This window comes from Acartia tonsa, chromosome 1 (assembly GCF_053477335.1).
Source record: "Acartia tonsa isolate MP-2025a chromosome 1, ASM5347733v1, whole genome shotgun sequence".
Taxonomy (NCBI): Eukaryota; Metazoa; Arthropoda; class Copepoda; order Calanoida; family Acartiidae; genus Acartia; species Acartia tonsa.
In genome coordinates this window covers 35,981,250-36,006,709 of record NC_137260.1, presented here as the reverse complement: position 1 = coordinate 36,006,709, position 25,460 = coordinate 35,981,250, and the positions used below count along the sequence as shown (strand labels likewise).

The 25,460-nt window shown below is 31.0% G+C and overlaps 4 protein-coding genes across 4 annotated transcripts in view; all 4 read right to left on the bottom strand.

The window, feature by feature from the left end:
• LOC145327261 (uncharacterized) overlaps positions 1-6,000 on the bottom strand; it is a 40,320-nt gene extending 34,320 nt beyond the window's left edge. The window contains exons 1-13 of the mRNA XM_080170849.1: positions 5,929-6,000; positions 5,739-5,816; positions 5,416-5,513; positions 4,851-4,999; positions 4,464-4,588; positions 3,531-4,209; positions 3,010-3,183; positions 2,205-2,297; positions 1,945-2,028; positions 1,681-1,764; positions 1,044-1,228; positions 561-690; positions 3-209 (exon numbers count right to left, since the gene is read on the bottom strand). Of these exons, the coding sequence (XP_080026975.1) occupies positions 3-209; positions 561-690; positions 1,044-1,228; positions 1,681-1,764; positions 1,945-2,028; positions 2,205-2,297; positions 3,010-3,183; positions 3,531-4,209; positions 4,464-4,588; positions 4,851-4,999; positions 5,416-5,513; positions 5,739-5,816; positions 5,929-5,931 (2,089 nt within the window). The 5' untranslated portion in view covers positions 5,932-6,000. The remainder of the gene's footprint in view (positions 1-2; positions 210-560; positions 691-1,043; positions 1,229-1,680; positions 1,765-1,944; positions 2,029-2,204; positions 2,298-3,009; positions 3,184-3,530; positions 4,210-4,463; positions 4,589-4,850; positions 5,000-5,415; positions 5,514-5,738; positions 5,817-5,928) is intronic.
• LOC145318079 (uncharacterized) lies at positions 5,991-13,672 on the bottom strand. Its single transcript, XM_080159424.1, has 17 exons — positions 13,591-13,672; positions 12,856-12,927; positions 12,332-12,409; positions 12,089-12,148; positions 11,866-11,972; positions 11,491-11,639; positions 10,886-11,112; positions 10,006-10,480; positions 9,541-9,711; positions 9,175-9,276; positions 8,833-8,916; positions 8,361-8,444; positions 8,004-8,179; positions 7,563-7,694; positions 7,268-7,401; positions 6,830-6,896; positions 5,991-6,242 (listed from the first exon to the last, which is right to left on the bottom strand). The coding sequence occupies exons 1-17, from the start codon at positions 13,663-13,665 to the stop codon at positions 6,123-6,125; spliced, it is 2,313 nt and encodes a 770-aa protein (XP_080015550.1). The 5' UTR covers positions 13,666-13,672; the 3' UTR covers positions 5,991-6,122.
• LOC145318088 (uncharacterized) lies at positions 13,665-18,686 on the bottom strand. Its single transcript, XM_080159432.1, has 12 exons — positions 18,557-18,686; positions 18,118-18,206; positions 17,755-17,903; positions 17,329-17,525; positions 16,461-17,073; positions 15,629-15,799; positions 15,354-15,446; positions 15,170-15,253; positions 14,800-15,071; positions 14,588-14,714; positions 14,086-14,291; positions 13,665-13,853 (listed from the first exon to the last, which is right to left on the bottom strand). Exons 1-12 carry the CDS (start codon positions 18,629-18,631, stop codon positions 13,728-13,730), a joined length of 2,202 nt encoding a protein of 733 aa, XP_080015558.1. The 5' UTR covers positions 18,632-18,686; the 3' UTR covers positions 13,665-13,727.
• Positions 18,637-25,385, bottom strand: LOC145318101 (uncharacterized). The gene is made up of 12 exons (XM_080159454.1): positions 25,244-25,385; positions 24,849-24,955; positions 24,072-24,211; positions 23,678-23,853; positions 22,920-23,385; positions 22,412-22,582; positions 22,218-22,310; positions 21,947-22,114; positions 21,048-21,238; positions 20,517-20,648; positions 19,846-20,046; positions 18,637-19,008 (listed from the first exon to the last, which is right to left on the bottom strand). The coding sequence occupies exons 1-12, from the start codon at positions 25,358-25,360 to the stop codon at positions 18,880-18,882; spliced, it is 2,091 nt and encodes a 696-aa protein (XP_080015580.1). The 5' UTR covers positions 25,361-25,385; the 3' UTR covers positions 18,637-18,879.
• Between the last annotated feature and the right edge of the window lie 75 nt (positions 25,386-25,460).

Sequence of the window (25,460 nt, the reverse complement as noted above, 5' to 3'; positions counted from 1 at the left end):
ACTTACGGTATTGCTACAGAAAGCTTGGGAGCAAACCTCACATTTGAAATCCTTAATCTTCTGGTGAACATCCCTGATGTGCCGAGTCATATTCTGCTTCCGTTTGAACACAAAATCGCACAACGTACATGGAAATTTTTCATCATTTTCATGGCTGAATTTTACATGATTTCGTAGACACGCTTTGGTCGTGTACGATTTTCCACACTGATTCAATAAAAGGAATATTATTTGATTTACTTTTACGATTAACTGTAAAGTTCAATACATTAACGTTATAGAAAATTGTGGAAAGTTTAAGCTTTTTAGGTTGCAAACACACATACAATTTCAAAAATTAATTACAGCTGTCGATTTATAACTTCAAATACGTACTTTTTGTGTCCTAAAACAGTCTGTTATTAGGATAAGTTTATTTTGGCAAACTAATCCTACTTTATAACAATAAAGTTTTTAAGTTTATTACCATATTGAACTTTATGATTAACCTTACAGAATATAAAAGAAGGCTCTTAAAATTCTAATAAGTAATTTAATTGTTAATGTAATAAAATATTCCTCTTCACAAGAGAAGTCTTTAGTTGTTCTGTGAGTATCCAAGTGAATCTTCAGGGTTTTGGATGAAGCAAAACTTTTATCGCAGTGCTCACATTTGAATGGTCTTATACCAGTATGCAGCTTTTCATGTTCCTTAAAAAATAAATAAATAAAAAATATCAATAATTCTACAGAAATAATTTCAAGCAAGTGGTCATAACAAACAAAGATGGGATGAACAGGAAAAGCATGTATGTATACCTAAATTCCATAAATACAAAAAAAAATTTAAAAGCAAAAACTTAGAGCGATAAAATTTTTTTACCAGGGTAACAAAAGCTTTCAGAAAAAATAGATATTAATTAAAGAGGGCTTTTAAAAATCCACAAATTTAAGTTTAATATATTTACAAAATCATTGCACCCATCAATTACACAGTTACAGACAAAGTGAGGGAAATAATACTTTATATATAGATAACATACGTGACTCTGGTATAATGTTACCTTAAGAGTTTTCTTGCTGCTGAAAAATTTTCCACATGTTCCACAAATAGCCTTGACCCCGGCTAGCCCGTCTCTTTTCAGTGAGGGCAACTTTAGACCTTCATGCACCAGCTTCTTGTGTGTTCTTAGGTGAGCCATTTGAACAAAAGTACTTTCACATTGATCACAAGAAAATGGTCTTTCGCCTAAATTATAAAAATTTTCTAGCCTATAATATATATTATATATTTACTAGCGGCTACGCCCCCTAGAAGCCTCTAGGTGCACTTAAGGTTGGAGGGGGAAAAGTCGACCTTATCCCATTTAAAATTTGAGTTTCAAAAGATTAAAAAAATATATTTTTGGGGGGAGGGGGGTGTTTACACCCTCCCCAGGACCTATAAGAAGCTTCAATGTAAAGAAGAACAATATGGGTTTAGCGGGTAGCGAGATCCTTCGGGACAGACAAAAAACGCTTACTACTTTATATAATAGGATTAAAGAAGATTAAGACATTAACATAATCTTTATTACCTTCATCAAGACATAATTTTTTTCTACGCTACACTTTAAAGCTGTTAGCGAGTACTTACTAATAGTAATGAATAACAGGCATATATCCTGCCTCTTTCAAAAACAGGATGAAACTAAATCTAACCTGTATGAGTCCTCAAATGAAGCTTTCTTTGGCCGCTTAAACGAAATGCCTTTGGACAAAATTCACATTTATAAGGCTTTTCTCCTAAAAAAATAAATTACTATTTTCAATTTTTTAAAGATAGGTAGGTAAGTAATAACTTTTAGGATATTATTTTCTTGTCCACGGAAATTTTACTACAAATTTTGCGGTCTAATCCTGTTTTAAAGTTTTAGAAAACATAACTTTATGGGATCTTAGCAGCTTTAGAATAAGAACATATACCTGTATGACATCGCATATGGTATTCAAGATTACTGGCGGTAAAAAAGGTTTGATCACACTGGCTGCACGGTATTGTATTTTCACCTGAATAAATGATAACAATAATCAAAATTTCATAATATATCTTAAGCTTTTCAAACATTTACCAAAAATATTAATAGAAGTAGATCACAAGTTTATTTTTTTTATTTAATATCTGAAAAATTAAATAAAAAATCTTATATTATGCTATCCTTGTATTTCTGGTGAAAAAAATTTACCTCCAATGCCATGAGCTGAAAGTTTATGATTCCTAAGACTTCCAGCACTGAAAAAACTTCTTTTACACAACTCACAATAATTCTTGATATAACCTTAATATGGACTAAAATAAGACAGGTAGTTTTTTACATCATCTACAAACTAGAAGTAAAAATAGGACAATTAATAGATAAAAGTTCCTTCTTAAATTAGTTGTTTGAGGTAGAACACGTTTCTTAACTATATCAATTTTAGGATCTATATTTGGAAAGGATAGATTAACCAAAGTGTCTATAATTAAGTAAAAGTAGTTCAAAACAAAAACGTACACAACAGAAGATGAAACATTAATAGAAAAAATAATAATAATAGGTAGATAAAAAAAGTAATAAAGTGATGAAAAAAACGAGGAACAAATAGGAAAAAAGAAAATTAGCCAAAAACAGCGCTAATCAGTAATGCTCTCTTGTTTTAGATAACCAAGAAGAACCATCAACTGACTATCAAAGGCCTCGTGAAAGTCAAACAAACAATAAATGGATATCAAAATAATAAGTCACGAAACATTTGCAAAGACTCACAAAGCCTATCTGCGAATAAGAAGCACACAATACCTACATATCAGGATGGCGCTTATTTCTCTTATTTGACTATTGGATGTATAATAGATATATTATGGAGATCTCAAATATGTTGCTGCTTTCAGAACAAGCTTTTTATAATGACCGGGTGAGTTGAGTTTTTGTCTTATTTATGCAGGAATAACAGACAGAAAATATGAAAGTTAATTATAGAGTAGCTTCGCAACTAAACTAAATTACAGACCTGAGTGAGTTTTTACGTGTTTCCCAAATTGATTACTAGATGTAAAGGTTTTTTCACATTCTTTGCACTTTATAAGTCCAGGGGTTTCAGTAGGATGTCTACTCTTCATATGCTTGGCCATAAAAGCTTTAGGATGCTTTTTGTGGCATATTCTACACTCGCTCATATTTTCCCCTGTAAAAAAATTAGTATAGTTTAAATTTCAAAAAATATTTAAATTTTTATGAGAATAGTAAAAAAAGATTAATTTATATTCCAAGTAAACTAACAATTCGCTCCTTGAGGCCTCTAGTTGTACTTGAGGTGGTGGGTTGTTGAAGTCGACCCCCCCCCCCATATCTTAATTTTAAAAAATTGTGAGGAGTATTCGACCATCCCCTGATAGTTAATTTTAGTTATTTTTTTTTAATTTGAATTTATTTTGAGAGGTGGTTTCTTTTTTTCTATTGCGATGGTTCACACAGACAGACACACAAAGATCCTGATACTTTACTATAAGGAATAATTTTGAAATAACATACCCGTATGGTAACCCATATGATCATTAAGAACTTTCTTAATCATCTTCTTTGAACAAACTTCACATTCCACCATTTCAAATAACGGATGCTCTCTGATGTGTGTTTGCAGTGCATTAACACTTGGCTTTTCTTTCCCGCATAATTTACACACATATGGCCCTTTGCTATGAAACTTTCTACGATGATGGTTATATACACTTTTCCCAATAAAAACTTGATCACAAATATAACAGGTGAACTCCAACTCTGCGTCTGTATGAGTTCTAATATGTCGTATAATCTTAAGAAGTTCCTGATCTTGTTTACCACACCGTGGACACTCGTGAGGACCTGAGCCATGAGTTTCATAGTGTACTTTCAGATTGTGAGATCCTAGGAATGATTCATCACACAGCCTACATATCATTTCTCTGGGGGCTCTCTTTTTAACCTCGGAGTGTTTGTAGTAATGGCGTCTATATTCCATTATATTTGATTGAATCTTGCCACATATTTTGCATTCAAAAGAATCTTCATTGTGAAATTCATTGTAGTGTTGTTTCAAATGTATATGGCCAAGAAATATTTCTTCACAAATGAAGCATTCTATTTTTACATACGATTCTTGACTTTTTATGGTTGTGGTAGATTTTTTGGATTTAGATTGACTAGGTGGTGTTCTTTCTTTTTTAACAGTTGTCTAAAATATAAATATAATAAAAGGAAAATAAGGATATAAAGGAAATAATTTTTTTCAGTCAAAATTATCATTTTTAGATCATTTATACCTATCTATTCTAATTGCATTATTTTTGGAAAAATTTGTAATTTGATTGATTGATTAATCTTTTTAACCGGAGCAGCACCTTTCCTTGCTCGACGCGGCATTTGCGCTTTTACTATTTTCTTATCAACATGTGTTAAATACTTTTTCAGGTAAAAAATGCTACCAACCTCTAAATAATCTTCATCGTCATCATCAGCAAGCTCTAATTTAACACCATCTTCTTCACATTCATTTATTTCTGGATTATATTCTACGAAAGGTTCTACCTCTGATGTAAAAATATCCTCTAGTCCTAAACATTTTTACTAGATAAATGTTTTAAGTTTCTTTTTGAGCAGTTTTAGTAGAAGTTGTGCAAAAATATTTCATTATCAGTAACTGTGACAATGAATTTTTTTTTACGCATTAAATCATGAAGTTGTAACGCAGTTTAATTCATGAAATTAGTAAGCTAGGATAGGGAGAAATGTGATTTTTTCACTACTTTTAAATTTTGTCATCCTAGTTTGCTCTTACCCAAACATACATGATATAAATCTTTTAAAAACAAATACCTTCACTTGGTTCAAGCTTTGGATTAGCACGAGCTTCTATTTGATTATATTCATTGAAATTTTTAATGTATTCTTGTAGTTTATCTTGAGCACTATCAAATTCAGAGAGAATCAAATCTATTTGTTGACCACTCCATGGCTCTTGTATCCTATTCAAACAAATCATTAAATAAGCAAAGATTTTTGAAGTGTAGCTTTGCAGCTTAGATTAAATAAAATTAAATAAATAAGTAAATTTCAAACTAACACTATTGCCAAAGAAAAAAAACTTATAAAATCATTATTCACGAAGTAATTTTAAGAACAAATAGCTACAGTAAAATCAAAAGAGAAAGATATAAAAATGGGAAATAAATAATACTGGTTATACAACTCTTATAGGTAATCTCGCTAATAAATGAATTTTTGGATAAAGAGTTATTAAGATTGGTTTGTAAAGATTATAAAGTTATACTATTATTTTAAATGTTTTCGACTTTTTATCTTCAAATATCTATTCTATTCCATGGTTACGATGGACGTACAAAAAAAGTATCAGCTTCATATATTATTATGATTTATTTACCTTTTGTTAACTTCGAGTGCGTATGATTCTATTAAAGATCTTGTTTTATCAAGAACTGAAACTATGTCCATCAAATCTTCTGTTCTAAATCTGCTCAACTAGAAAAATAAGAAATTCTTATTACAAGAAATTAGAGCTAAAAAAATCAATATTAATATTGGACAAAACAGAACACATAGTGCAAATTTGACTAACACTCGATACCTCTAAAATCAGAGACGAACAGTACAAAAAAATATGTCCTTGTTCTCTGTCCAAATACAAAAAAAATATATAATATACAAATAAAAAAGAAGTTGGAAAGTATAAATGTCACAACCAACCTTTGAATTTTCGTGAGTTTTTAATTTAACATTTTTGATGTCAATATCATCCTCTAAGCCTTCGAACTTCATTTTTATCTAAAAATATATCAATTAGGTAAAATCTATCTGCAGCTTTAAAATTTTCAAAGATTTTTCTTAACTGGAAAAAAACAAGGATGATGATGTCTAATGTATTAGTTTAACTTACCATTAGGTGATCTTGACTGAAACTATCCGTAAATTTACTGCCTTACAACCTTCATTTTAATATCTGAAATAAATGCAATTTTCAATTAATTAAAGTTAATTTTTTCTAAGCTAACAATAAATTTGGTTTCAAAAATAATACATACAAATTAATTCATAACAAGGCATGTTTCAAATATGACACAATTTTAACATTTAATGACAACCCTTCTTTTTGTGACTGTACAGGGAGCTGCTCTGTGTAAATGACTTGTTGCATACATCACATTGAAAAGGTTTCTCTCCAGTGTGCACTCTCATGTGCTGGTTTAATACCTGAATAGTTATTTCTTTCATCGTATTATAAACGGCTTTCCGCGGATATAGAATGTACAATTATAAGATTAAAACCAGTTTTTTAGCCCCGAGGTGCCGAAGGCACGGGCTAAAAAAAGCGGTTTTAATCTTATGATTGTACATTTTTATATTCGTTGAAAGCTGGATATAATACGATGCTAGACATAGTTTTTTCGTATGGATGAGAACCGGTTCCTATCCACCGGATTCGAATGAATACGAGAAAACAAAATTATTCCATATTAATAATAGCTGCATCCAGTGGCAGTGATTCAGCCAATTAATTCCATTTGAAATTGCCGAAAATTATATATTTTTTGGGAGTAGAGTTGGCGTAAAACTTGTTTTTAGCTGAAGGGAAGTGGGTAACGGGGAGAGAAATAAGGGAGGAGGGTTGTGGGGAAATTTTCACATCCCTAGTGCCTTACTGCATCTCTACCTTTTATATGTGAATTTGAAAGAAGAATTAAATGAAGGAATTGGGAGTAAGTGAATAGAAAAAAATACAGAGCAAATAAGTTTTACATAAATTAAAAAATGGTTTTTAAAATTGTAGAGTGACTTACTGAACTGCTACAGAAAGCTTGTCCACAGACATCGCACCTATGATTCTTTATCTTCTGATGTACATCTCTGAATAACAATAAAACAAATTAACTCAAGTATTAACTCAAGGAAATCCGAACCCATATCCCCCCAAATAGACTTTCCAATACAAATTTTTATTAATTTATTGATTTCTAGAAATAAAACGAGACATCAAAAAAAAATATGTAGTCAGCACTTTCTAAGATAGGCGTTTTCTGAGTTGGGCATTTTATGAAATGGGCGTTTTCTGAAAAGGACATTTCCTGAGACAGACGTTTTTTGAGTATAGTCATACACCACATTTCATCTTTGCTCAAAAGATTTCATGTACCTACACGAAATCTAAACATCACGATTATAAACAGTTAGATTGCTAAAAAAAAATTAGGTGAAGCGTAGCTTCACTACTAAAATACCTGATATGTCTGTTCATATTCTCAGATCTGGTGAACTCCATGCCACAAATAGTGCAGGGAATCTTTTCCACGGGTCTATGGTGATAACGAACATGCAGATATAAGGAACTCCGAGTCTTCATTAACTTACCACACTAAAAATCATTTTAATCATAATTAATAGGAATAGAAGAAAGAAAAACAAGAAAAACTAAAGAAATTTTACCCAAGGTAAAATAATTTTTTTTGTTATTTTTCAATTTCTTTGTTTCTCCTGTTGTTAATAATATAGCTATGACAATATTGAAAACTCTACCTGTTCACAAGAAATATCTTTTGTAGTATTGTGAGTTTCAGCGTGTCTCTTCAGTTGATCAGTTGTGGGAAAACATTTGTCACAATGTTCGCATTTAAATGGTTTTATTCCTGCGTGGCTCATCTCGTGTACCTAAAATGTTAGACATTAATAAACTGAAAGACCAGAAAAAAACACTTGATTGAAAGAGAGCCTGGTAAAAAAGTATTGAAAATTAAAACAAGATTAGTTTTCATGAAAAAATGAAATAAAAAATCTTAAGTGTAACGAACGAACGAACAAAAAAACGGACAGGCAAACTTTTTGTGAACCTTCATTTTAGATGTCCCAAAAACCATACAAATGACGAGAAAGCAGTCAAAATATTTTTTGAATTGGTGGAAGAAGTTAAAACTAGATGCCTTTTTTCAAAGAGGCATAACACGGCAATATTTTTCTTACCTTCAGGTTTCGTTTACATGACACAGTTTTGCCACAAATACCACACATTGCGGGGCCGTCATTTTTAGATCTTGTTACCACTTTCATTCCTTCGTGCACTATTCTTATGTGTGTTCGCAAATGTGCACGTTGTACAAATCTCTTCCCGCATTTTTCACATGCATATGGCCGTTCACCTATAAAAAATCTTAATTGAATTTTGCACAAAAATATATTTAAAGAAAATTTTAGTATTTTGAAAGTTAATTTCTTGAAAGTGATGTAAAATTTATCTTTTGGTTTCTTTTTTATATCTTTTAAAAAAAACTTTCAAGCCCAGCCAACTAGGATATAGTAGTAAATGAAATTGAAGTTTACCTGTATGAGTTCTCATATGTTCGTCCAACATGACACCTTTAGTAAAGCTTTTTCCACATTGAGCACATTTAAATGGTTTTTCACCTTTAAAAAAAGCAAATATCAAAAAATGTGGGATTTTTTCTTTAATTTGTTTAGACTATTTTTCTTCAGAGAGGGAGGGGACAATGGGCTGTTTATTAAACTAGTCCACAAAGTTTCATAATAACGTTTTTTATTTGTTGGCTTAACAATCTTTGGACACTTTAGTGAATTTTGATTGGTTAATTCATTAAGATGAATGTTCAAACGTTTCAACCATTGATTTCAATCTACAGAAGGGGCAATTTTGTGCATCATCATTTGGGAAATAAATCAATTTATCGACCATTGTCTTATCTCTTTAGATCATTTACAAAAGTATTGGATGTGTTTAACTAGCACTATATATGTCTGAGCTTCTCTGTGAAGCTTAATATATATAGAAACTAACCTGTATGGGTCATCATGTGATCTTTCAGGCTCCGTGCGTGAAAATATACTTTGTCACATAGGTCACATTTAATTGTCTTTTCACCTTAATTTGATTTTTTTATATTTTAAAGGGTCAAATAACAAACAAAAATAATCAAAAAATCTTTAAACACATATTAGAGAAAAACGCTAGGGTTAAATAACTGTGTGTCCCCCATACCAAGGACCTTGTGCCGACTCTCCATTAAGTCTTTGACAAATCAACCAATAGTGTCGGGAAAATTAACACAGCCAAGCAGCAGAAAACAATTTGCCCATTAGTTTTCAGTAAAGATTAAAATTAATATTAGTTTAATCCTACCTCCCTTCCCATGAACATTGAGTTCATGCATCTTGAGTACATAGGGCTGGTAAAAAGATTTGTGACAGATTGTGCAACAGTGCGTTCTCTTCCTGTTCTCTCCTTGTTAAGTTACAAAATATGGATGTGTGTTTGTGTGTCCATGTACACAAAATAAGCTTGACTGCTGGATCTTAATTTTAATAAACCTTCGTATTTATCATAGGCATTAATAAAACTGTGTTGGTTTTGTAGAAAATAGCATTAGCTACAAATACCAACTAGATTGCCTATTTATTAATATATCAATTCTAAAGTTAAACGTGTCATTTACTAAGATAACGAGACATGCTTTACATTCCACACCCCTCCCCCTTTTTTTATTACCTGTGTGTATTTTTCTGTGTCTGTTAAGGTGGCCCTGTCGTGTGAACATCTTATGGCAAAATTCACATTTGAACTTTCTTGAATCAATATTGTGTTTTGTTTTAAGATGTTTTTCCATAAAGGCTGCTGGATGCTTCTTTGGACAGACAGGACATTCTTCCATTCCCTCCCCTATACAATTAAACAATAACAATTAAAACATATAATATCAAAGCTTCCTTTATAGCTGTGTCAGAAAAAATAATTCTCATTTAAAATTGAGGGTGCAACCGCCACTTCCCCCCATTCACCGCCGAAAAAGACAATAATCAGTTGGACCATTGAGAGGAATCTAAGCTCCTTAAAAATCATTCTAATAGTAAAACATACAAAACTTAAGGAGGTATCCTTAATAATATTTAAACTGACATATCAGATTAAGAGGGATATGACATAGGATGATAAATAATAAAAATCTTTGTTCACCTGTGTGATAGCCCATATGATCCTTTAATTTCTTAGCCAACATTTCCTTATTACAGACTTCACATTTCACCATCTCAACATGTTGTGCTTTCATATGTGTCCTCACGGCCTGATAATTCTTTAATTCTTTGTCACACTCTTTGCAATTGAAGGGTCCTTTGCCGTGGACTTTCCGGTGCTTTGCATACTTTGTTCTGTTTGTAAATTCTTTGCCGCAAATAAAGCATTTGTAATTTCTGTCATAATCTACAGATTTCTTTTTCTCTTTAACTTCTGAATGTTTATCATAGTGTCTCTTACATTTTAATAAATCATCAAATTCTTTGTTGCATATAATACAGTTAAAAGGACCGTCTCCGTGAACTTTGTAATGAGCTTTTAGTAAGGGAATTCTTTGAAATGCCTCGCCACAAACTATGCACTCATATTTCCCTTTTGACGAAGAAGATTTCTTTATTTCTTGTTTAACGTAAGCCTTAAAATCAAAGTTTATTTTAACAAATTGTAATAGAATAAACATTACAAATATTTTAGATTTATGAAAGATATTAAGTAAATATAAATGGCAAAAATTCGAATAAAAATATTAACATTTAAAAAAAGTGGATTTAATATATTTACACCATAAGTATCTTATCTGAAACCTAAAACACCTGACAAACAAAAACATTATTTACAATCAATTCAATATGTTTATTAAATTAATGGTCGAAAAATGACAAGAACATAAATATATTTAAACTTCAGGCTCTTTACAGATTGGGATATTGAACTATTTTGGGACTTGTACATGGACTTGGAAAAGAAAGCAAAAGCATATTCTAAAACATAATAACAACTCAAAATAAATATAAAATATAAAGGTGAATATTACATTTACCTGTTCTTTAATTTCATAAGTAGGATCATAATCTTCATCATCATTATTCTCATCAACATCATCAAAGAACTCTTCAAAATTATCAAAATTTTCTTCACCAGTCACCTCCACAGGATTTTCCTCATCAAATTCTAGTTTAATTCCCTTGCCCTCGTTCCAGTGTGTTTTTACTAAAGAGGCTGCGGCTAGGAGGATGTCTGTTTGTCCTTCTACTCCAGTTAGATCATCTGAAACAGAGTGGATGTGTGTGGGGTGCCAGTAAAATGTACTACAATTAAGGGACGGAGAGGACAAGTAGACTATAAATTAAACTAGTACCCAAAAAAATTTAATCACGTTATAAATTATTCAAAGGTTTAAAAACTTTGGATTATTTTTATGAATTTAGGTAATTATGTAGTTAGTTTGAAACTAATAGTGTCTAAAATTTTCAACCAATATTATAATCCATAAAATAGGTAGTTAATTAGGGATGTAAATTTATCGATTATTTATACTTTAAGCTCCCAGACTGCAATTGAACTAATGATAATGAACATATTTTTCTAGACCAAATATTAATTCATTCACATTTAGGGACTTTTTCTCTAAATTAAAATTTTTACCTTCAATGTTAGTTTCTGTTGGTTCAAGCTTAGGATTTGTTATAACTTTATTCTGGCTGCTTTTAATATATTTCTCTAGCTTATCTTGGGCAAAACAAACTTCAGCAAGTATTGCATGTAATTGCGCGTCACTCCAATTGTCTTGCATCCTAATAAAAACAGAAAGTTATTGAATAGAAGATTCTATACAACAAGAGTACGTTCGTACGTCTTCAACAAGAGTTTTAAGTGGGTAGAGTGAGACCTTGTGATTGATCTAAACTGAAAATAAAGATAAGGAGCCCTTTGATTGCAAAACAATTGTGCTGAAGAAATAGAGTGTTATGCTTTTATACATTTATTTCTATATACTTGATAATCTATAAATTTTGTTACCTTTTCTTAATCTCTACAGAATATGTTTCTAAGAGTGTTCTAATTTTGTTGAAAACTTGAACAATATCAAAAAGATCTTGATTTTCTATTGTTCTAGCTGTTGAGTTCTAAATAAAACAATAAATACTACCTATAGGAATTTTAATTACAGATTATACAAAAATACCTAAGTATTATATAAAATGGCCAGATATAAACCAAACCGAACTTAAACTTTAACTACCTTTTTGTTGTCTCGACTAAGAAGAACATTCTTTTGATCTTCAATTTCATCATCTTCAATCTAAGCATTTACACCAATTACGGTCAAGTTGAAATTGGGGATGGAGAAGTGGGGGGGGGGGGGGGGTCAAATACATTTCCCCAACGTTTTAACATAAAACATACACCCCATTCCCGACCAAATTTTTTTCTTTTTAAATAAAAATAAATGTGTTTTGGGGTTAAATTAACTATTAAAACGTACCATGTGCTCTTCTTGTATTTGTATCAACACATTCTTTTGATCCTCATAGTGCTCATGTGGTATGTCAGGGGGTGGCATCTGTCATAATAGAACAATATTATTACAGTGGCATTTTGAGTCAGGCTATTTTATTTAAGAACACTATTCTTTACGATTATGACAAAAGATGACAGATTGATATACAACCCCAGTTATGATATACAAAATTACTCCTTCTAAAGATTAAAACTATTATTGGAAAATTAATTTGCACACTGCCTGTTTGTAAAATCAAACTCTCAGAATATAAGTGTGAACAAAATAGAGATAAAAGTCTTTCTTCTCTGAATTTCACTAACTAGCACATAAAAATATTTAAGACAATATTCGCAAATAGTCAAAAAAAAGGGAGAAATATAAAAGTTTGATATCATATCTTCTTAAACAAAAAATTTAATATGCAGGATTGAATTCGGACGTACGAACGGACGTACCAAAACTAGGAAGTAGTAGCACTACTAAATAAATATAAAAACATTGCTAACCATCTGTGTGTCTTGACTTTGTAGCAATATATTTTTCAGATCTTGATCATGCTGTGTCTGTAAGTTTGTCATCTTAAATAAAACAAATATGGTTCTTATATAAAAAATGTATAATTTAAATTCAAACATTAAAACTTCAAAATTCGTGGTGCACATTAAGAGATATAAGTTTCCGGAATTTTAATGTAGGGAGGAGAATTAAAATCTGCATCAAATTTTAAGGATTTTTTATAAAATTCGTTTTTTGTATAGGTAATTCTTTAACTAAAAGTGGAAATACAAATTAAGTTAATTAATTTTGGCATCCGTGATTGGTGGATTTAAAAAATCTGCGCTCTGATTGGATGTCGTACATCATTCAACCAATTAGAGCGCAGGTAGTTTAAAATCCACCTATCCTATTGGTCAAAATTAATTAACTTAAAATGTATTTCCGCTTTTAGATAAAGAATTATACAAAAAAACGAATTTTATAAAAAATCCTTAAAATTTGATGCAGTTTTCAAATCTCCTCCCTACATTAAAATTCCGGAAAACTTATATCTCTTAGTGCACATAGGGCAAAGAGTTCATTGTAGTTTAATTTAGCACCTTTGTACCCTTCCTTATTTATATGAGAAAAGATAGTTTTCTTCTAAATGTCATAAATTTTAAAAAAAATCGCATATTAATAGTCATAACTCATAACACGCAAAAAATTGTTTGCATTTTTGTGATAAAAAAAATGTAACTTACAATATGACCAGCTGGGCTTTGTAGCAGTAAATTCCTTTCACCAGGATCACCAAGTTCAGTATCTTCAACCTTCATTTTTAATTCTGAAAATTTATGTTTTATTTGATAATTGCATTCCATTGCATTTAATTATATGACTAGATATTAGTACAGCTCTTCTTCTTGTGACTGTATAAGGAGCTGTATTGTGTAAAAGATTTGTTGCAGACTTCACATTGAAATGGTTTTTCTCCTGTATGTACGCGCATATGTTGTCTTAATACCTAAATAATATATTATTCTAATTATATTTTATTACATTAATATCAAATTCCAGATACATACTTAAATAAATGGTTGAAACCCTAAATTAATAGTCATAGCAGCCATGTTTAAACCCTAAATTAAGAGTCATAGCCATAAATAACTGTTTGTTGTATAAGAACTGCGCAAGTAACATTATATACGCTCAAGATTTTAGTTCTCAACATTACATGAAAGATAAAAAAATCTTACTGTTGCACTACAAAAAGCTTGGCTGCAGATTTCACACTTTGCTCTCTTAACTCCTTGGTGTACGTCTTTCACGTGTCTCACCATATTCCCTTTCTTGGTAAATTCGAGAGAGCAAATAGAACATGGATATTTCTCCTTACGCTTGTGGATTTCTCTTATGTGAACCCATAAAGATGCTTTGGTCTTGTACTTTTTACCACACTGTTGAAAATTCGAGGATATTATATTTTTAAGAAGCTTTGCTATTTCTTTTTAAATATATGTACAGTACCATGTATATTTTTCATTTTTTTACATTCAATATATTGCTCCACTTAACATTGGTGGTCTTAAATAATAAGATTTTAAAAGAAATTATGCCTGAAAATGTTGATTTATATAGATCTTTATAATGACGTTAGAGCATCCTACAAAAATAAAGACAGTGATGATTAATTTTCAAACAAAGTTAAGTGGGTTAAATATTTATAATAAATTTAAAATATCCTTCTCTATCCCTGTTCACAAGAGTAGTTATTAGTTGTATTATGAGTTTCAGTGTGTTGTTGCAGACCTGTGGATTGAGCAAAACTTTTATCACAGTATTCACATTTAAATGGCTTTTCACCACTATGCAGCTTCTCATGGGTCTAAACATTTTATATGTTTAAACACAAATTAAGTATAAAAATGAATTTATTAAGTATTCAATTAGAGTATTTCAAAGGTACAAACCTTCAGGGTAATCAAACTACAGAAAAACTTTCCACATATTCCACAAATTACTTTAGGTCCTTGGGGTGCTTTCTTATACGAATTTGTTTCAATCTTTAAGCCTTCATGAACCAGCTTCTTGTGTGTTTTCATATGCGCACTTTGTACAAATGTTTTGCCACATTCATTACATGAGTATGGTCTCTCCCCAGTATGAGTTCTTCTGTGTGTTGTTCGTTGGACACTTTTACGAAAACTTTTATCACATAAATCACAAGGATATGGTTTCTCCCCTAAGAAATTAAAAGTAAAAATCACTTTAAAACTATAGGTAAGTATTTACCACATATAGTAGTATACAAATATGTTGAGATGTTTTTTTAAATCATACCTGTATGAAGTCTCATGTGAACATTTAATTGCCCAGAAGAAAGAAAAGTTTTACTACAAACATTACATGTGACATTATTCTCTCCTAAATCAAAAAAAAATTACATTGATTCAATAAAAGGGAAAAAAATTTCAAGTAAAGTGTGATCGTCAATGCTTGCCTTAAGTTAATATATAATTTATACCTGCAATTTGATGATATCTCAGCATATGATTTTGCAAAGAGTAAGTTTTGATGAAAGATTTACCACATAGATCGCAAGAATACATTTGTTCTCCTAAAAACAAACAATTCAAAAATATGATACATTTAATTTAAACTCAATAAAATGAGGATATAATGAGGGACTTCAAAAGTTTGAGGGGGGCTATCAAATATATATATTTTTTAAAATTTTGAGTTGGATTAAACGAGTGGTTTTAATGGTTGAGGCTCCCTTGGACGTTTAAGATTGTTTACCTGAATGAATTTTTATGTGCATCTGTAAAAGCTCATCAGATTTAAAATTCTTTTCACAATATTCACAGTAAAATCTGCTAGGCTTGTCCGAATGTCTATTTTTCATATGCTTTGCCATAAATGCTTTAGGATGTTTCTTATTGCATATTGTACACTCTTCCATACCTTCTCCTAAACATTAATATTTGTGGTAACAAAATCTTAATTTCCTTTTTTTTAAACTAACATATTTAGGGTTGGCAATATGTATCCGAATCCGGAATCCGACCAATTTTTGGTCAATTTTGGAATCCGAATCCGGAATCCGATTTTTAATAGCGGATTCGGATTCTTAATTGGTAGGCTAAAATTAGCGTCTTAGGTTTTTTCTTTCAACTCCCCCTTTTTGAGTGCAAAGACTATCATCATTATATATAAAATCTTTTAAAATCTGGTTCGATTCTCGGAAGTGAATTATAGAGAACACCAAGAACATTAATTTTTAGGACATATGTAGCACTTAATTTTTTTAATTTAAAAAAAAAGCCTTTTAAAATATTGCTAGAATCCGTAATCCGAAACCGCCAAAAATAAGAATCCAGAATCCGGACGGATTCTTGTAAGAATCCGAATCCTATCCAAAAATTTGACGGATTGCCATCCCTAAAAATATTAAGTGAAAACAAATTTCATTCAATGAATAAAAAAGTTTTCTATCAGAGGAGAAAACATCAAACTGAATAAAAAGCGACAATTTTCTTTTGGTTTAACTTCCATATTTTTTCCATTATTCCTAAAATCCCAAAATTGTGTTTTTTTTACAAAATAGAAAAAACAATTGAATTTTACATACCTGTATGATAGCCCATATGATCTTTTAGTACTCTCTTCAACATATACTTTGAGCAAATTTTACATTGAGCAGATTCCCCAGAAGGATGTTCAGCCATGTGAACCTTTAATTTTTTATAATCCGACTTTTCTTTTCCGCAAACTCGACAATTGAATGGTCCTTCACCGTGAATTTGTATGTGATTAGTTAAATCACTATTGCATTGAAAGTTGATATCACAAATAATACATTTATAACTTCTGACATTATTTTTCTTATGTGACTGCAAATGTATTGTAAATTTTGGTATTGTATCTTTTTCTACTCCACATTTAGGACAGGTGTAAGGTCCTTCTTCATGCTCAATTTTATAATGATTTTGTAACTTTGCCATTACAAAGAATGATAAACTGCAGACAACACATTTCCATTTTCTTGATTTCTTTTGGGTTCCTTTAGTATGTAGATTACAATGAACTTTAAATGATTTCATATTTTTCTTTAATTTCCCACAAATGTTACACTCATAAGGACCAGGTCCATGTGTTTTATAATGCTCTTTTATGGCATAAATTCCAATAAATGTTTCCCCACACAGTGAACATTCAATTTCTCCATCCTTGTTTTCCTCAGCCTGATAAAAATAAGAAATTTAATTACTTGATTTATTAATAAAAACTATATTACTGTGAACATCAGAATGACTTAAATCTAGGAACATGTAGATTTTGATTCATGTCATTTTTCATTATGAACTTTTTAACCCCAATCTCCCCCCTTCCCAAAATATGGTGCAATATCTTTTCTGTTATTCAGACATATCAGCAGTAGGTAAGAGCTGTGAAAGATAGATAAAAATACTATCCTAAATGATATTTTAAATTCCTACCTCTTTCATTTCTTCTTTAGTTTTAACACTTTTGATTTCAGTTTCATCAACAGAAAAAATATCATTATCATGGTTATTATCAAAATTTTCATTGACATGGGTTTCTATATAATCATTATTGTTTAAACTTTCTTGTGAGAGATCTTCGTCAAATTCTAATTTTACTTCATCTTGGTCTGAAGTTTGCAGATTATTTTCTGGTAATAAAATAAATTAACATCCTGCATTACTAAACGTTTGATTAGGTATTTCAAATCTAATTAAAATCATTATATACTTTAATTTTTCATATACTTTTAATTGTAGTACAACTGATTTAATAGGATTATTACCTAACGATCAAGATTCTATAAAATATGTTTAAAATGTTAGGTAAATATTTTCAAATGTTAAACTTTTGGTAATTTAGGATTTTTTTCAATTTACCTTCAGAAGGTTCAATTTTAGTATTTGTAGTAACCACATTTTGCAGTAAATTATTGTCATTTTTTATCAATTTTTCAAGTTTTTCTTGTGCTATGTTAATTTCAATTAAAATTTCATCAACTTGCTCTTCATTCCAAGATTCTTGTGACCTTAAATAATAAGGTAAAGAGATGATAGAAGTTTTATTATTTTTTAATATAGAGGCTAGAGGCAGGATCCAACCATTTTCCATAGATCTTATCATGGGTTATAGTAGACTAAAAATGTGTCTAAAGCATTCAGTGACGTGTTTAAAAAATTTAAGAAAGGACAAACCCTAATTCTTGAAAACCTATAATTTAGGTATAATCTAAATAAACTTACCTTTTAGATTGTAGTAATAATTTTGCTTTATTTAAAATCTGAACAATTTCAAATAACTCTTGGCTTTCATCTATTTGCAAAATTGTCAGCTGAAAAATATAGAATTTGGGTTTTGATCAGGTGTTAATTATCTTTCACAATCAGGAATGTTCTTTGTTCAAATAACCAAAAAACATCAACTGAAATTAAATGCCTCGTTAAAGTCAAACTAGGGGAAAAAAGGATAATATGCTATAAAGTCACGAAACCTTCACAAAGACTCGCAAAGCCTCTGTATCCTTTTTCTATTAGATGTATAAACTAAGGTATTATGAAGATCTCAAATATGTTGATGCTTTCAGGACAAGCTTTTTATAATGACCGGGTGAGTTAAGTGTTTGTCTTATTTATGCTGCACTTCTTATAGACAAATCTACCAACTTATCAAAATCAAACTTACCTCATTTTCTTCTTGATTTCTTAATTTGAAGTTCTTAATATCTGAATCTTCACTTCCAAACCGTTCAAGCTTCATTTTAATCTGAAGTTAATGAAAGTGTCTTAGAGACATCATTATGGAGTGATGATACTTATTGTTTGTAAGGTAACTATTCTACGCTAAGTAGTAAGTATGTATAGATGATTATTAATAAATGTTCAATGAGTCTAAACTAAAATTTAAGTCAAGTCTAACCAAAAAGTCCAAACAAAATGTGTAGGTAAATAAATAATAAAATACAATTTATACATAAAAAGGTAAAAAGAGATAAAAATGCTTGGCATCTAATTTTGTTTAATACAAGACTTCTTTCTGTGACTGTAGAGGGAGCTGTATTGAGTGAATGCCTTGCTGCATATTTCACATTGGAATGGTTTCTCTCCTGTATGTACTCTCATGTGTTGCTTCATAACCTAAACATTAAATTTGTGTCAAGAAGAAAAATAATATTATCAATTGTATAAACATTTCATTTACAGAAAACTTTTAGATTCATAGAATAAGGTTTAATACAAGTCAACTTAATGAAAATGATAAATTAAAGTTTGTTACGTTTATCTTAAAAGGGGGGGGGGGGGTTAATGCAACCATCTCGTAATCAATGATTAAATGGCACTTAGAATTCGAATTTCGATCAGAAATTTTGCATGAATAATCCTTGGTAGGTCTATTTTCCCTAAATCGAACAAAAAGTTGGAAAAGTAACGGCTAACGGCTGGCGGCTCAGCTGTTTTGCCATTTTATTACTATCTTAAGAGCAAAAAAGTCACGAAACCTATTTTCACATAATACTTTTTCTCACTCAAAAACCTTATCAAACGGTTCTAGCCGGTAGCTATTGGTACTAGAAATTTAAAAATTGGTTATTGCTATCATTTAACATGAATTAAACCAAAAATATGTTTTAAAAAGTTGATTCCTACGTAATTAATGATGAATTTGCCCTGAAAATAGGCAAAAAACGGCTGAGCCGCCAGCCGTTACTTTTCCAACTTTTTGTTCGATTTAGGGAAAATAGACCTACCAAGGATTATTCATGCAAAATTTCTGAACAAAATTCGAATTCTAAGTGCCATTTAATCACTGATAACGAGATGGTTGCATTAAACCCCCCCCCCCCCCTTATGTTTTCAGATAATTATTTGATGATAAGCACAATGTATAATGTATATGAAATTGGTTCTTTTAATGCAACAAAAGATCTATGATAAAATTATGAAATTGAGAATTATTAAGAAACATAATTTTACCGTTTGGCTGACAAAAGCCTGTCCACAGACTTCGCACTTGGCCCGCTTCACACCCTGATGCACGTCCAATATGTGTCTCTCCATATTCTTCTTGAGAGTAAATTCTTTTGAGCATAGATTACAAGGATATTTGTCTGGATGTGTGTGTACATTACGAATATGTTGCCGAAGTGCATTGTTCGTTTTGTAACTTTTCTCACACTAAAATAATAATTAGAATTATTTACACGAAAACTGCATTTTAAAGCATCAGAGATCTTAAGGTATAAGACAATGCTTGATAAATTAATATACATTTCCATTGATGATAAACAAAATTATCCCTTCTGTAGATTAAAATTATTGGATGTTAAGGTTTGGACACCACTAGTTTGGAACGAGCCAGTAAATGTATCTACAGTTTTTGAGCCAACGAATAAAATTATGCAGTCATAAAACTATTTCCAATTTCCCATCCCCCCTAAAAAGCATCCACAATAACAATTACTCTTAAAATTGCTCAGTTTAATCTTTTTATAATTTTATACAGGTATCTCGTATTGTGTTTGTAAAAAAATGCTTGGCTTTATTTATTCAGGATTTTTAATCTCAACAATCTTGAGATAAAATATTCACTTTCTAAATGAGATAAAATGTTATATCATTTTCCATTAACCTAATCCTTTAAATACCTGATCACAAGATTTATCTCTGGCAAGATTATGAGTTTCCAGATGAATTTTGAGGCCTGTTGATTCTGCAAAACTTTTGTTGCAGTGTTCACATTTAAAGTTCTTCTCGCCAGTGTGCAGCTTCTCGTGTTTCTGATGAATAAAAATATTGAACATATATCCTAAGCAAACATCCAAAATACACTAATATATAAGAGTAGATACTGTTTCCCGTTGGGTACGAGTCTTAACCACAATCCGTCGTAATAGATAGGCTTTAAAAGGTACCTCTTGATGCTTTGTTCGGTGCGTGACATCAATATCAAAAGTACATACAATAAAGACGTTGCCCATGACATAGGCCTATTTAACAACTATGCTTAGAATGGCAATGGACGAATGTGCAATCAAATAGTCTAGACAGAAAAGGTAATGATCCGCTTGAATGATAGATTAGCCTTAAAAGCTATTATTACTTCTACATCCGCTTAGTTGTTCTTCGTCGTTGGACCTGACGTAACAGTGTCATAAATAGAATAAAAATAAACTTACTTTCAGACTGGAAGTTGTAAGGAAAAATTTGCCGCAAATTCCACAGATAGCCTTTGGATCCCGAGATTCTTTGTACTCTTTGGAGTTGTATTTTAGTTTTTGGCCTTCGTGTATTAGTTTCATGTGTGTCTTCAAATGTGTTCTTTGGACAAATGTTTTTCCACAAGTCTCACATGAAAATGGTCTTTCACCTTAAAGTAGTGAATATAAAATAAATAAATAAAGGATTGCGGGAAATGATAAAGAAATAAAAGGGGAAGAGATAAATAGATAAGGATATAAGGGGGGGGGGGAGGTTTAATGCAACCATCTCGTAATCAGTGAGCAAATGGCACTTAGAATTCGAATTTCGATCTGAACTTTTGCATGAGTAATCCTTGGTAGGTCTATTTTCCCTAAATCGAACAAAAAAGTTAGAAAAGTAACGGCTGGCGGCTCAGCCGTTTAGCCGTTTCTTTCCCTATTTTCAGGGTAATTCCATCATCAATTACGTAGGAATCAACTTTTTAAAACATATTTTTGGTTTAATTCATGTTAAATGATAGCAATAACCATTTTTAAATCTTCTAGTACCAACAGCTACCGTCTAGAACCGTTTGATAGCGTTTTGGAGTGGCCAAGAGTATTATGTGGAGATAGGTTTCGTGACTAATTTGCATAATAGGTAGCCGAAAAATGGCAACACTGCTGAGCCGCCAGCCGTTAGCCGTTACTTTTCCAACTTTTTGTTCGATTTAGGGAAAATAGACCTACCAAGGATTACTCATGCAAAATTTCAGATGGAAATTCGAATTCTAAGTGCCATTTGCTCACTGATTACGAGATGGTTGCATTAAACCTCCCCCCCCCCCCTTAAGAAAAGAAAACAGGAAAAATATCCAATAAAATCAATTAAAAACCTGTGTGAATTCTTCTGTGTGTAATTCGTTTGTACTTATTTGTAAAACTTTTATCACAAAGGTCACATGGGAAAGGCTTTACTCCTGCATGAGTCATCATGTGCGCCTTCAGCTGCCCCTCAGATAAATAAACTTTCGGGCATAGTTCACATTTTACTGTGTTTTCACCTGCGAATAATCATGATTATAAATTCCAATAACATGAAAGAAAGTAGGTATTGATGCTAAATTGGTATTTAGATAGTTAATACTAAAAATATACAATATTCACCTCCTATTTGATGTATTCTGAAAAGATGTATTTGCAAATTCTTCACAACTTGGAATGATTTACCACAAAGATCACAAGAATATCCATTTCCTCCTTAAAGAAAATAGTTAAAATAAATTTCATATAAACCATGCATTGACTATGTAACTGTTTATTAATGAAATCAATAAACTAATAAAATATGAAGACAAAACCTGAATGGATAGTTTTATGAAGATCCAGTCCCTCCTCCGTTGTACAAGTTTTGTCACACATCTCACAGTGAAATCTGCCCGGCTTTTCTGAGTGTCTGTTCTTCATATGCTTGGCCATGAAAGCTTTAGGATGTTTCTTATGACAAACTGTACATTCTTCCATTCCTTCTCCTAAATCATGGTCATTGGTCATGTCTTCCTCATGTCAAAGACAATGGGAAAGGAGAAAAGGGATGTACAATTAAATGACCACCTTTTTACTTGCACGTAATAAAAGGTTCTAATTTTTTTAAAGTAAAACTAAAAGCCTGAAATTAAAAAGATATTTGACTAAAGAGTCTCCTAGAACTAGGATTTTATGACACTGTTGCTTTTGTTTTATGTATCTAGGATTTATTTTTAACAATTTTAACTTTAGTAATCACCTCCTCTCCCGACTTGACATCCAAACATACAATACTGGTTTATTTTTTATTTACCTATCCATTTAACAATGAAAAAATCCAACCTGTATGGTAGCCCATATGATCTTCTAATACTTTCTTCAACATTTGTTTTGAGCATATGTTGCACTGCACCTGCTCACCCTTGTCAGGATGATGGGCAATGTGATCCTTTAATGTCTTAACACTTGACTTTTCCTTGCCGCATATTCTGCAGTGGAAAGGACCATCACCGTGAATTATTAAATGTTCGGATAATTCAGATGGTTCATCAAAAACTTCATCACATATAACACAAGTATGAATTCTTTTCTTTCTACTCCCTACTTTTTTAGATTTGGTTGATTTGGATTTTCGATGATTTGTATAATGCTTTTTGTATAATTTTAAGTTCTTAATTTGTTTCCCACAATCTTTGCATTCAAAAGGACCGCTTCCGTGAGATTTATAATGTTCTTTTTTGCCGTAAGATCCCAGTAAGTCGTCACAAATTATACATTCGGTTTCTTTGTCGCCATGTTCTTCAGAATACTTAAGAGATTTATAGATATTGTTTTAATGTTAAGATATTTTTATAATAATATAAACCTGAAAAAAGCGCAATATGTCCAGGAGTTATATATCAACCAATTCAAATAAATTGAAATTATGGGGATGTTTATTGTTTAATGGGATGGGGGAAGGGCCTATAATATGCTTAATGCGTAAAATAAGTGTAAACTTAACTCTGTTTTGGGTTGTAAACAAGGGAAAGTGGTAGAAAGGGTAAAATTTATTCCCTTTTTTATCAAATTAAAATATACTGTTAGATAAAAATACTCACCTCATCATCATATTTAACAATATCAGTTTTAGAGTCATCATCAACATCTGGTGAAAAAGGTTCATCATCTCCAGCATATGTGGCGTAAAAATCCTCCAAAAAGTCAGAGTTTTCTTGGGGCACTTCTTCATTTAATTCAAGTTTTATACCATCATCTTGATTTTGTTCTTGTGATACTAAAAAATGATTTTAATATTCAGGAAATCTGTTTTAGTTTTTAAAAAGTACAAAAAAATATTTTTTTGAGGGCGTTTTCTCTTGGGACGATCAAAAATAGTTATTAATTTTCCCAGGACCTATGAAAAGCTACACTGTAAAGGAGAACCATATCGGTTCAGCAGATAGCAAGATCCTTAGGTACACTAAGACAGACAGACTAATAAAATCTATATACCTCCTGGCTCCACTTTTGTACTGTTGGTGATATGAGTAAATGTAGCTTTTTGCTTTATATATTTCTCCACATTATCTTGAGCAATATTAACTTCACTGAGGATGGCATTCACTTGCAGGTCACACCATGGCTCTTGGATTCTAATTTTAATAAATATGTACATTATTTGTATACCCGAAAGCAAACGAGTTTACAAATATTATAAAGAACATTTCATAAATATAATATTTGATTAGGTAGGTTTTTAATCTTTTTTTTAATTGGAATAATAATAATTACAAAGAATGTCAGATTTATCTCTAATCAATGACCAGATCATACAGGATTTGATAAATCAATATTAATGAAATATATCAAACATATACATTAAAGGCATAATACAAGTATTCAAGAAAATTGCTTAGTTATTTACCTGTTTACGTGCTAATCAATATAAATCTATCCCATATATTCTTTAAAATTAAAACAGGGTTGTCAATGTATATTTTGCACAAGATTAATTTTTTTCCCCTGCTGCAAATTTTTTTTTTTCCCCTACTAGTTTTTTCCAGCAAGGAAGGGGATAAAATAGAAAAATATTTTCAGAACCCCTCCATTATATTCTATTTTACTAAAGAGGGAAGAAAAATGGAAAAAAATGCTTTCAGTTCTCTTAATTTTTACATTTTTTTCCCCCAACCACATATTTTTTATTTTTTATCCCCCCCCCCCTTCCCTCCCCCATAGCAAGGTCAAATTTGCAGAATTTACACCCCTGAATTAAAAAAAATTACTAACCGTTTACTAACTTCTAAACCATAAGCTTGCAACAATGTTTTCGCTCTGTTAAGAACTTGAATGGAATCTAATAAGGCCTGCTCTTCCTCTGTTTGACTGATGGTTAGCTGAAATTGTCAAATTTTGGTTTATTCAAGAATCACTGATGTTGCCACTTAAGAATATATTTTGCTTCTAACTTCTATGACAATGAGAAAAATATTAATAAATCGATCATTAAAGGAAACAATTCAATATTAAGAAAAAAGATTTTAATGATCACAATCTAGCTGCAAAATAGTTTTACTTAGATGACATACCATCTTTCCTATAATGAAGTCATAAACAATAAATGAACACATAGCAAAATAAGAGTTATTTTCTACACTTTAATTATACAAAGAAGTGGAGCTAACCTGACTAACATGGTGGTTGTTGTCATTATTTGTGATTTTATCATTTTTTGTGTCAGTATCTTCATTATGAAGTTCCTCGAACTTCATTTTTGTCTGAAATGTAAATTTTGATATCATGATTTGAAAAGGGGGGGGGGTGGGGGGGTTAATGCAACCACCTCGTAATCAGTGAGATAATGGCACTTACAATTCGAATTTCGATCTGAAATTTTGCACG

Bases quoted from the DNA above. Each gene is read 5' to 3' on its own strand.
- LOC145318079 (XM_080159424.1), bottom strand. From the start codon at position 13,665: ATGAAGGTTGAAGATACTGAACTTGGTGATCCTGGTGAAAGGAATTTA. The intron at 12,410-12,855 runs GTTAGCAATGTT...CTATTATGACAG, and splicing joins AAAGTCAAGACACACAGATG to ATGCCACCCCCTGACATACC. The intron at 7,402-7,562 runs GTAGAGTTTTCA...AATGATTTTTAG, and splicing joins AAGATATTTCTTGTGAACAG to TGTGGTAAGTTAATGAAGAC.
- LOC145318088 (XM_080159432.1), bottom strand. From the start codon at position 18,631: ATGAAGCTTGAACGGTTTGGAAGTGAAGATTCAGATATTAAGAACTTC. The intron at 18,207-18,556 runs GTAAGTTTGATT...TATATTTTTCAG, and splicing joins GAAATCAAGAAGAAAATGAG to CTGACAATTTTGCAAATAGA. The intron at 14,715-14,799 runs GTTTGTACCTTT...TAAAATGTTTAG, and splicing joins GTAGTTTGATTACCCTGAAG to ACCCATGAGAAGCTGCATAG.
- LOC145318101 (XM_080159454.1), bottom strand. From the start codon at position 25,360: ATGATATCAAAATTTACATTTCAGACAAAAATGAAGTTCGAGGAACTT. The intron at 22,311-22,411 runs GTTTTGTCTTCA...ATTTTCTTTAAG, and splicing joins TCATAAAACTATCCATTCAG to GAGGAAATGGATATTCTTGT. The intron at 21,239-21,946 runs GTTTTTAATTGA...CACTACTTTAAG, and splicing joins ACACAGAAGAATTCACACAG to GTGAAAGACCATTTTCATGT.